This window comes from Hypanus sabinus, chromosome 10, assembly GCF_030144855.1.
Source record: "Hypanus sabinus isolate sHypSab1 chromosome 10, sHypSab1.hap1, whole genome shotgun sequence".
NCBI classification, from domain to species: Eukaryota; Metazoa; Chordata; class Chondrichthyes; order Myliobatiformes; family Dasyatidae; genus Hypanus; species Hypanus sabinus.
The window spans coordinates 29562720-29575126 of NC_082715.1; the positions used below are offsets into that span (position 1 = coordinate 29562720).

At 40.9% G+C, this 12407-nt stretch overlaps 1 protein-coding gene across 1 annotated transcript in view; it reads right to left on the bottom strand.

The window, feature by feature from the left end:
• Window positions 1–12407, bottom strand: part of LOC132400537 (adhesion G protein-coupled receptor F4-like) — a 116654-nt gene that overhangs the window by 35727 nt on the left and 68520 nt on the right. Inside the window, exons 8-10 of the mRNA XM_059981579.1 lie at window positions 11614–11672; window positions 6117–6235; window positions 4206–4378 (exon numbers count right to left, since the gene is read on the bottom strand). Coding sequence (XP_059837562.1) covers window positions 4206–4378; window positions 6117–6235; window positions 11614–11672 — 351 coding nt within the window. The remainder of the gene's footprint in view (window positions 1–4205; window positions 4379–6116; window positions 6236–11613; window positions 11673–12407) is intronic.

Here is a 12407-nt window from a genome sequence, read left to right on the forward strand (position 1 = left end):
ATGTTGCTGCTATACAGGACACTGGTCAGACCCCACTTGGAGTACTGTGCTCAGTTCTGGTCGCCTCACTACAGGAAGGACGTGGAAATTATAGAAAGGGTGCAGAGGAGCTTTACAAGGATGTTGCCTGGATTGGGGAGCATGCCTTATGAAAACAGTTCGAGTGAACTCGGCCTTTTCTCCTTGGAGCGACAGAGGATGAGAGGTGACCTGATAGAGGTGTACAAGATAATGAGAGGCATTGATCGTGTGGATAGTCAGAGGCTTTTTCCCAGTGCTGAAATGGTTGCCAAAAGAGGACAGAGGTTTAAGGTGCTGGGGAGTAGGTACAGAGGAGATGACAGGGGTATGTTGTTTTACGCAGAGTGGTAAGTGCGTGGAATGGGCTGCCGGTAGCGGTGGTGGAGGCGGATAAGATAGGGTCTTTTAAGAAACTTTTGGATAGGTACATGGAGCTTAGAAAAATAGAGGGCTATGGATAAGCCTAATCATTTCTAAGGTAGGGACATGTTCGGCACAACTTTGTAGGCCGAAGGGCCTGTATTGTGCTGTAGGTTTTCAATGTTTCTATGTTTCAAGTGATCAATAGCACAACAACTTTAAAACAACTCTCAGATGTGTTAAATTACTGCAGAGTTTGGTTAAATCCTTACGTTGTATCACATTGGGAATCCCACCACACAAGTCAAGCACTTTTCTCTCTGCTGCCATCAGGAAGAACATGCAAGAGCCTCAGAGCTCACTCACACCACCAGGTTCAGGAATAGTTATTACCCCTAAACCATCAGGCTCTTGAACCAGAGGGGATAACTTCATTGACCTTCTCTTGCCCCATCACTAAACTGTTCCCACAACGTGTGGACCCACTTTCAAGGATACTTCCATTCACGTTCTCAATATTTGTTGCTTATTTATTGTTATTATTGGGGTATTTTTATTTTTTCTCAGCTCAACTGGTAAAACCTGAGGTACAGGCACAACCAAGCACATTCATTTCTCAATTGCTAGAAACTTTCGGACTGTTATAGTGTTGTTTAGTATTGTGGTTTCTAAAGATTTACATAAATACTGCTGTGTAGGCCTAATTGTTTAATTCTATTGTGTAGTGACTTTGGGATGATACCAGCTGTAGATGTTACTATTGGAACAATGTAATCTGGTTGAAGGGTCTCGGCCCAAACCTGTTTATTCTTCTCCATAGATGCTGCCTGGTCTGCTGAGATTCTCCAGCATTCTGAGTGTGTTGCTTTGTATTTCCAGCGTCCGCAAGTTTTCTCATGTTTGTGGATCTATTAAGTAAAATTGTTCTTGCTTGTTTATCCTGTATTATTATATCCAAATGGTTATTATGGATTTTCTGAACTGCACTAACATATTGGTGAATAATATAATTTGCAGGACTCTGAATTTAAAACTTGATTAGTCTTGTATTTATAGTAAGGTATAGTTTCTTTTATGAGATTGTATTTTAAAGCAAGATCTTGGTGAACTATGTTTACCACTTGATTATGCCTGTGTAAGTAATCAGATTGAGTTGAACTGATGCAGGGTCCTGTAATGTATTGAATTGTTTCCTGTTTCTTTTGGCATTTTCTACATTTATGGTCTTGTATGTGTTGGTCTTTCATTATGTATTTTAGATTGTTTTTTGTTTTAACCACCTGGTCTTGCATTGCCACAAGGATCCCTTCTGTTTCTGGAAAGAGGTCTCCAACTCTGAGGCATGCATTTGATGCTTTCTTGTCAAGATCTGATCTGCTGAGATCATGATCATGCTCTTCTATTGATTAATTTTTACTTCTATATTTATAATTCCTTCATTTTTCTTGGTTGTGCTTTCATTGAAGTTTAATGGTGCGGACTTCTGATCAGAATTGCAGTGGGTGGAGTGCTGAATCCTGAAAGTAGATGCTTACAAGCTGTTTACAACTGTTGTGTAAATTTATTATATCTGTCATTCCCTTTCTTTCTATCCTAGGTAGTGGTAATCTAAACGTGTTCAAATGTGCATTGTGCTTTCTAAAATTTGTCATTTCTCTTCTTATTTTTCTTTGTAAATTTGCCAGCTCAGTTTTGACCAAGGTATTATATCAAAAGAACACTTTAATATGGATATTTCTTTATTATATTTTTACTATTGAGCTCTGTTTGAGAGATTTTCTTAAGCCTTGAAATAAATTCTGTTGGAAGTTTTTCTTACATTGCTCTGTGATCGATTTTCTTTGCTTGTTGATATCCCAGATACTTGTATGTTTAATATTCATCCATTGGTTGTATTGTATCCCGCTGCTCTGTTTTGTATTCCAGCAGCTCTATTGCATCTTTCTTTCTGTTTGATGCTGTGCATGTATCAAGTTCAAAATTAATGTTTATATCTTTAGAAAATAGTTCTACTGTTCAAATTAATTGTTTTAGCTTTACTGACGAAGATGTGTCCATATATAGAAGGTCTAATTCAGTTGGTTGTTTCGGATTTGATTCCCAATTTTCCTTCAATGCAGTACATTAGAAAGTGGGTTTAAAGGTAGACAGAACCATTGCAGGCTTAGAGAGTCTCCCAGGAAAATGCTTTACATACTTTCATACCCTTACGACACTCTTTCTGCTCTTATGTAAGTATATTGTGATTATCTACGTGAGTGGTGATTCATTGCGAGATGCATGATGCTACAATTTTATATATAGTTTATAAATAAGTAATAGGACAATAATTTGATGGATAATTTGTGATTTCTGCATTAGATAAGAGATATGCTTTACCTTCTTTCAAAAATTTGGGTAGGTTTTCAGAATTTTTAAGAAAATTTTTGATATGTATTGATAGGTACAGATGAAGGCAAGTAAATTGTTATACCAATAATTACAAATATTACCACTACTTGTACTTCTCCAGTTGTAAGTATTTTTATAACTGCTTTTAGCAAATCCATTGTAATTTCAGGTGTTTGCATTTCTCCATTTGTATGAGTGTGCTCTTTTACCTCCCTGATCTAGCTTACTTCATCATTGTGTGTCACACTGCTTGACCAGAAGTTCATCATCTCTGTGTTTGTTGGTAATTCTGTGGCTAGGGTTAGTAATATTTTGGCACATCAAATTTAGTTTCAATGTCCTGTAAAACCTCTTTTCATTGTTTCTGTACTGATAACTCTGTTTTCTTCAACTGGCACATTTTGTGTATTAAGTCTTGCTTTGTATGCACCAAGCTTTTGTTTTAGCATATCTCTAAATTCTGATGAGGGGTCTCGGCCTGAAACATCGACAGTGCTTCTCCTTTTAGATGCTGCCTGGCCTGCTGTGTTCCACCAGCATTTTGTGTGTGTTGTTCTCTAAATTCTTAAATGCTTTTGTTAAGATTATCATATCTTATGTGGACTTCATATTTCTTTAATATCTTCTTAGCTTTTCTCTTAATTTTCTTGCTCAGGTTATCCATTTTATACTCCATCAGGTGGGTTATTTCTGCTCTGAAGATTTCAATTTTGTTTCTTAATCTTTTCTCCCATTTTGATGTTTCTATTAATGAGTGCCTCTAGCTTGGAGTCATTATATTAAAGTGCCATTAATGCTGCACAGTATGTTATTGTGTGTAGTTTTTCAAATGTTTCAAGTTTTCCAAAATATTGTGGTATTATAATATTGTTGAGAGTATTAAGAATTTTTGCAAACTTTGATGTCGTATTTTGTTTTGGAATGTAAGGTATTTTTGTTGGGTCAATGCCCATATATTCTGTTAAATATTAGGATAATTTTGTCTGTAAGCTCAGCTTCATTGTCAGCATTCTGCTGAGGTTCAACATCTGTGTTTGTTGTTGCTGCTATCAAGTTGTGGAGCAGTTGAAGTAATTGTTTTTCATCAGTGTTTCAGTGGATTGCATCTCTATTGTTTTCTTGCATAGCATCATTGTTGTCTTTTTTGGTTTCTTTCTAGCTGATAATAATAATAATTATTATTTTTATTTCTTCTTTCCTTTTGTATTTGAACAGTTTGTTGTCTTTTGCACACTGGTTGTATAGACTAGCTGGTGCAATCTTTCATTGATTCTGTTATGGTTAATGGTTATTGGATTTATTGTGTATGCCCACAAGAAAATGAATACTAGTGTTGAATATAATGACATATATCTATTTTGATTTTTAAAATTACGTTGGACTTTGAATTTTGGTTAAATCTTATATTTGAATACATTCTTTGCAGTACCTACCTCAAGAAGTTGATGAATTTCAGGTATTAGACAGAAATCATGTTCATCCTCATATTGCCCATTCTTTCCACATCTTCTTCTCCTGACACCTTTCGTTCCCATACAGGGGATTTCTGCAGTAGAATTAAATTTTGTCGTTCCAAATTCGCTATCAGTGCATGGAATTTTGTCTTCTGTTGAAAGAAAAATTATATAGCTTTCCAAAAGGTAAATAATCTAGTTTCCCCAAGCTTATGTCATACTCCATGAGTGTATTTGATAAGTTCTGTCTTGGCAGAGAGGGCTTTGACGGAGTTGACCTAGTCTTGCTCCTGTTTCTCATACTTTATTATTCACCTGCCCAGTACTTTCCACGTTGGCTTGTTTGTGTTAAACTAGAATTGATGCTCCTCAGACGACAATGCCAGGGGCTAACACTGCAGCCTTATGCTACTCGGACATGAAACTAAAATCCTCTTTAATCTTACAGACAGGTACTTGGAGGAATATTTGTACTAAGTTGTCTGCTTTAGCTCATGCTGGCAAAAGTTTCTATCAGCCGGTGTGGCAAAAGACAGATACCTGCATTGGACATGCATTGCAGTTTTGGCTCCAAGTTTAAGGAGGGCACAGAGCGACCACTCCCCGCTGAACATCGATGGCTCCTCGGTAGAGATCGTAAACAGCACCAAATTTCTTGGGTGTTCACCTGACGGAGAATCTCACCTGGTCCCTCAACACCAGCTCCATAGCAAAGAAAGCCCAGCAGCGTCTCTACTTTTTGCGAAGGCTGAGGAAAGTCCATCTCCCACCCCCCATCCTCATCACATTCTACAGGCGTTGTATTGAGAGCAACCTGAGCAACTGCATCACTGCCTGGTTCGGAAATTGCACCATCTCGGATCGCAAGACCCTGCAGCGGATAGTGAGGTCGGCTGAGAAGATCGTTGGGATCTCTCTTCCTGCCATCACGGACATTTACACTACACGCTGCATCCGCAAAGGAAACAACATTATGAAGGACCCCATGCACCCCTCAAACAGTCTCTTCTCCCTCCTGCCGTCTGGGAAAAGGCTCCGAAGCAATCGGGCTCTCACGACCAGACTATGTAACAGTTTATTTCCCCAAGCTATCAGACTCCTCAATACCCGAAGCCTGGACTGACACCTTGCCCTACTGTCCTGTTTATTATTTATTGTAATGCCTGCACTGTTTTTGTGCACTTCAGCTTCAACTCCTTAGCGCGAATTGTTAGAAGCCGCAGCTAGATGCTCTTCTCACAGTTGTAGTCGTCAGGGACACTGGAGGTCTCCCTGCCTTCATACATTCTGCAAGAGGAGCATTCAACTGTCCTATCTGGCATCTCTACTCTCCTAGCTGAGCAGATATAAAAGGGAAAAAAACTTAAGCTCAAGCTTTTCTTTCCTTTTCTTTTTTTACTGAAGCCTCTCTTTGTTGAAGCGTTGAAGAGCTAAAGCCTCATGGTCACCACTCTGACTCTGTCCACTCAGATGACTGACACAGTGACAATAGCCTCTGCACTATCCCTGCCTTCCTTTAATTAACTCTTGTCAATCAATCGCAAATGCTGATTGGTCGCTGATCAAAGCTCTGTTTCACTATCATGACCTGCTGCTGCCTTTTTATACTCAGGCAGGGGACCTGATTGATGTCCGCTACCTTCAAAACTTCCAATGTCCAGTTTGGCCGCAGGTCAAAGCTCTTTTTCTCATCACTCTCATATGTCACGAAATTTGTTGCTAGTTTTTTTTGTGGCAGCAGTACAGTGCTACATAAAATGCCTACAATTCTGTGCAAAAGCCCCTGTATTGCGTTGCCATCTGTTCAATTGAGTCATACAATACTAACTTAATTGATAATGTTAATTTCCCTTTGTCAAGACATAATTTACTGTTCAGAAATCTACTTACTTGGTAAAAACTTTGTTCTGTAGTTTCCTTCAGAAAGAGTCTCATCCACTGCTTTCACAACATCTTCGGTCAGAGACAAGCTAGAGAATACTTGATGAACCAGAATGGTGCTCCCACTTCTGAATTAATAAAAGCAGAAAAAAAGTATTAGAACAGATGAACAGCCCAATACCAATCTATTGAATGACTTCCCTGCCTGTTTTGGAGTAATTAAGACAGAATTAGATCCTGGTTTCTCTCTTCAAAATGTAAATCTGGAGATGCAAAAGACTTTTTGTCCTAGTGATTCAAAGTCTCCTTCACTCAAAAGTGACAGGGATTTATAGACAATAATAGACAATAGGTGCAGAAGTAGACCATTCGGCCCCTCGAGTCTGCACCGCCATTCTGAGATCATGGCTGATCATTCACTATCAATACCCAGTCCCTGCCTTGTCCCCATATCCTTTGATTCCCCTATCCATCAGATATCTATCCAGCTCCTTCTTGAAAGCATCCAGAGAATTGGCCTCCACCGTCTTCCGAGGCAGTGCATTCCACACCTCCACAACCCTCTGGGAGAAGAAGCTCTTCCTCAACTCTGTTTTAAATAACTGACCTCTTATTCTCAATCCATGCCCTCTGGTACTGGACTCTCCCAACATCTGGAACATATTTCCTGCCTCAATCCTATCAAATCCTTTAATTATCTTAAACGTTTCAATCAGATCCCCTCTCAATCTCCTCAATTCCAGCGTGTACAAGCCCAATCTCTCCAATCTCTCTGCGTAAGACAGCCCTGCCATCCCAGGAATCAACCTAGTGAATCTACGCTGCACTTCTTCAATTGCCAGAATGTCCTTCCTTAAACCTGGAGACCAAAACTGTACACAATATTCCAGGTGTGGTCTCACCAGGGCCCTGTACAAATGCAAAAGAACATCCTTGCTCTTGTATTCAATTCCCCTTGTAACAAAGGCCAACATTCCATTTGCCCTCTTCACTGCCTGTTGCACTTGCTCATTCACCTTCATTGACTGGTGAACTAGGACTCCTAGGTCTCTTTGCATTTCTCCCTTACCTAACTCGACACCGTTCAGACAATACTCTGCCCTCTTGTTCCAGCTTCCAAAGTGGATAACTTCACATTTATTCACATTGAATGACATCTGCCAAGTATTTGCCCACTCACTCAGCCTATCCAAGTCTCCCTGTATTCTCCTAACGTCCTCTTCGCATGTCACACTGCCACCCAGTTTAGTATCATCAGCAAACTTGCTGATATAGTTTTCAATGCCCTCATCTAAATCATTGACATAAATCGTAAAGAGCTGTGGTCCCAATACAGAGCCCTGTGGTACCCCACTAGTCACCTCCAGCCAGTCTGAGAAACACCCATTCACTGCTACCCTTTGCTTTCTATCTGCCAACCAGTTTTCTATCCATGTTGAAACCCTGCCCCCAATGCCATGAGCTCTGATTTTACTCACCAATCTCCCATGTGGCACCTTATCGAATGCCTTCTGAAAATCTAGGTACACAACATCTACTGGGTTACCCTCGTCTAACATCCTTGTTACACCCTCAAAAAACTCCAACAGATTAGTCAAGCATGATTTGCCCTTGGTAAATCCATGCTGGCTCGGCCTAATCCTATTTCTGCCATCTAGATGTGCCACTATTTCGTCCTTAATAATGGACTCAAGCATCTTCCCCATGACTGACGTTAGGCTAACAGGGCGATAGTTCTCTGTTTTCTCCTTCCCTCCCTTCTTGAAAAGTGGGACAACATTAGCCACTCTCCAATCTTCAGAAACTGATCCTGAATCTAAGGAACATTGGAAAATGATTACCAATGCATCCGCAATTTCCTGAGCCACCTCTTTTAGAACCCTCGGATGCAGACCATCTGGACCCGGGGATTTATTAGCCTTCAGTCCTACCAGTCTACTCATCACAGTTTCTTTCCTAATGTCAATCTGTCTCAATTCCTCTGATATCTTATGACCCTGGCCCATCTATACATCTGGGAGATTGCTTGTGTCCTCCCTGGTGAAGACAGATCTAAAGTATGCATTAAATTCTGTTGCCATTTCGTTTCCCATAACAATTTCTCCCAATTCATTCTTCAAGGGGCCAACATTGTTCTTAACTATCTTCTTTCTCTTCACATAGCTAAAAAAGCTTTTGCTATCCCCTTTTATATTCCTGGCTAGACTGAGCTCATACCTGATTTTTTCTCTCCGTATTGCTTTTTTAGTTAAGATCTGCTGTTTCTTAAAACTTTCTCAATCATCTGTATTCCCACTCATCTTAGCCCTGACATACTTCTTTTTCTTTAATGCTATACAATCTCTGACTTCCTTTGTCAACCACTGTGGCCCCTTCCTCCTCTTTGAATCCTTCCTTCTCATTGGAATGAACTGCATTTGCATCTTTTGTATTATGCCCAAGAATATCTGCCACTGCTGATCCACTGTCTTTCCTGCCAGGGCATCCGCCCATTTAACTTTGGCCAGCTCATCCCTCATGGCTCCGTAGTCTCCTTTATTTAATTGCAACACTGACACCTCTGATCTGCCCTTATCCCTCTCAAATTGTAGATAAAAACTTATCATGTTATGATCACTACTTCCTAATGGCTCCTTTACTTCAAGATCACTTATCAATTCCTGTTCATTACACATCACCAAGTCCAAAATAGCCTCATTCCTGGTTGGCTCAAGCACAAGCTGTTCCAAAAATACATCCCTTAGACACTCCACAAACTCCCTATCCTGGGGTCCAGCACCTACCTGATTCTCCCAGTCCACCTGCATGTTGAAATCTCCCATAACGACTGCATTACCTTTAGCACATGCCAATGTTAACTCCCTAATCAACTTGTACCCAATATCCACGCTACTGTTTGGGGGCCTGTACACAACACCCATTAGGGTCTTTTTACCCTTACTGTTCCTCAGCTCAATCCACACAGACTCTACTTCCCCTGTTCCCAAGTCACCTCTTGCTATGGACTGAATCTCATTCCTCACCAACAGGGCCACCCCACCCCCTCTTCCCATATTTCTGTCTCTACGATAGCACGTATACCCTGGTACACTCAATTCCCAGGCCTGATCCCCTTGCAGCCATGTCTCCATTATCCCAACAATATCGTAGTTCCCCATTTTCATCTGAGCTTCAAGCTCATCTGTCTTATTTCTGACACTACGCGCATTCAAGTATAGAATTCTTAGCCCATTCCTCCTCTCTTTGCTTAAAACACTAACCCAGCTCCTTGAACTTCCATCGGGCAAATTGCACCCTGAATTTTGATGACCTTCTCAAGATCACCCAAACCTTGTACACATTTAACCCCATGCACCTTCTGACCAACCCTCTGGATCTGGATCCCTGCCCCCTGCACATCTAGTTTAAACCCCCCCGAGCAGCACTGGCAAACACTCCTGCAAGAATGTTAGTACCCCTTCGGTTCAGATGTAGACCGTCCCTTCGAAACAGATCCCAATGTCCCTGGAACAAAGACCAATTATCCAAAAACCTGAACCCTTCCTTCCTGCACCATGCTCTCAGCCTCGTATTAATGTGCATAATCATTCTATTCTTCGCCTCACTCGCTCGTGGCACAGGTAGCAATCCCGAGATTGTCACTCTGGAGGTCCTGCCTTTCAGCTTCACTCCTAACTCCCTGAACTCTCTAAGCAGGACCCCCTCACTCACCTTACCTACATCATTGGTCCCTACATGGACCACTACATCTGGGTTCATGCCCTCACTCTCAAGAATAGCCTGCACCCGATCTGAGATGTCCCGGACCCTGGCACCAGGGAGGCAACATACCATCCGAGACTCCCGATCTGCCCCACAAAATCTCCTATCTGCCCCCCTAACTATAGAGTCCCCTAAAACTATCGCTCTCTTCTCTTCCCTCCTCCCCTTTCTAGTTGAGGGTTCAACCTCTGTGCCAGAGGCAGGACCACTACAACTCATTCCTGGTAGGTCATCCCCATCAACAGTATCCAGTACGGTATACTTATTGTTAATGGGAATGGCTGCAGGGGTGCTCTGCTCGCTCTGCCTGCTCCCCCTGCCTCTCTGGACCGTCACCCATCTGCCTACTTCTTGGTTTTTTGGTGTGACTACCTCCTGATAACTCCTATCTCCTATCTACCTCTGCCTCCACCTCCCGAATGATCCGTAGTTCATCCAGCTCCTGCTCCAACTCCCTAACTCGGTCTGATAGGAGCTGCAGCTGGACGCACCTTTTGCACGTGTGGTCATCAGGGACAACTGTGTTGACCCTGACCTCCCACATACTGCATACGGAGCACACCACTGCTCTGACTGTCTCCCCCATACCTGAACTGGATTAATAGAATGTCTAAAAAGCACCTAGTGACCTTACCTTCTTCCCCTCAGCGAGCAATCACACAAGCTTACCGAAGTCCCCTTACGCCGAAGCCCACTTAGCCAAAGCCCAGGACTCTGCTTCCACGGACTCTGCTGCCCGCTCAATGCTTGCAGTACATTCCAGTATTGAGAATATGTCATCTGACATAATTTCCATCAACTTTATCCCAGCAATGCTGGTTGCCAAGTCTTATTAATTTCTGGTATTCAGAAGATAATTTAAATGAAGGGAAAATGTAACTTGAACTGAAGCAAATACAAAAGCTGTTTGTTTGAACTTTTCATTCATATTGTGACCATTGGTGCACTTACAATGTGTCTTGGGCTACTGTAATATCCAATTCAACCTGAGTTCTCCCTTCCCAAAACAACTGGTGCAGAGTCACATTTTTATTCCAACACTTCTCCTTCACTGGCAGGTGCAAGATGCTGGTTGATCCCTAGGTTTCATATCTCATGAACACTAACAGCCGCTACAGTTGGCCCCGTGTGCCACCATGCATTTATTTTATACACAGTTACTAAGGTTGAATCCCCAACCCCACCCCTAAGACATGAAGAGTAGGTGTATTTGCATGTGGAAACCAGCCTGAGGTGGTGCTCAGACTGCACTCTATGAAGAGTCTGGAGAGTATATAAAATTACCTAGATTGTGGTGCACAGGTACCCTACTCACTTCTGGAAGCAATTCAAATGTGCCTATAAAGTCTCTTGTTTTTTTTTAAATAACTGCCGGGTTAATGTTGATTATAAGGATTATAGACAATAGACAATAGGTGTAGAAGTAGACCATTCTGCCCCTTGAGTCTGCACCGCCATTCTGAGATCATGGCTGATCATTCACTATCAATACCCAGTCCCTGCCTTGTCCCCATATCCCTTGATTCCCCTATCCATCAGATATCTAGATATTATAAGATCAGACATCAGATATTATAAGGTAAAATGATTATAAGGATGAAAACTAGCCCCATGTAAACGTTCCAGAAATATTTCATTGTTTCTTGTGCATTTTGCAGTTCCCTCCTATTAATCAGGCTTTCTGTAGTTTGCCATTAACTCTTTAAAACTAAATAAATATCTACTCTCTAAATACTTCACTTACGAGAATCCCAAAACTTTTACGAAAGCGCTTTGATCCACCTTTCTGTATGCTTTATTAAGCTGAGGAAAGGATAGAAATATAAAAAGAACACATTTTCAAAAACAGAAAAAACAGAAGTTACACAATTTTACTATATTAACATGTGTAAAATAAAATCCACGTTAATATTCTAAATTGCTACTAATTTCAATGGCAGCTGAAGCTGTTTGCTGTTGGTTAGGCGTTTCCATATATAGTTGCTGTTTATGTTTCTTTTTGCAAGGCATATTGCTAAAATGCAGGCAATGAAATAAATAACATTTGAAGAAACATTGAATATCTGTCTGGTCCGTAAAAGTAAGTGCAATAATGAGGAGTGAATAGAGGGAGTAATTCAAATGTCAATCAAGAGCAGAAGGGGAATTAAAGAAAGGAGAAAATAGATTGAGATGACAAGAACAGGAAGGAAAAGTTTTAAAAAAGTTAAAGTACAATTTTACCATTTACACAATATAAAATTACAGCAATTAAACACAAATAAGTGAAACTGCCCACTTTTAATGGTTAATTTTCAATAACAGGATAATTGAGAGGATGCTTAACCAGAAATCGACAAGGATTATCCCTCTATGCTGAATTTAATACTCTTTTGTTTCAGACATCATAGGTCTGAATGCATTGCGATGATGTAGCAGACGGTGCGGTGTTGTTTTAAGTTTTACAAAGCAGTACATCCTGAACTACAGCCTTTGGATGTTTCAGTTTCATAAATAATCTGAGGCTTACTTAAAATTGCTGTACCATCTACCTAAAAA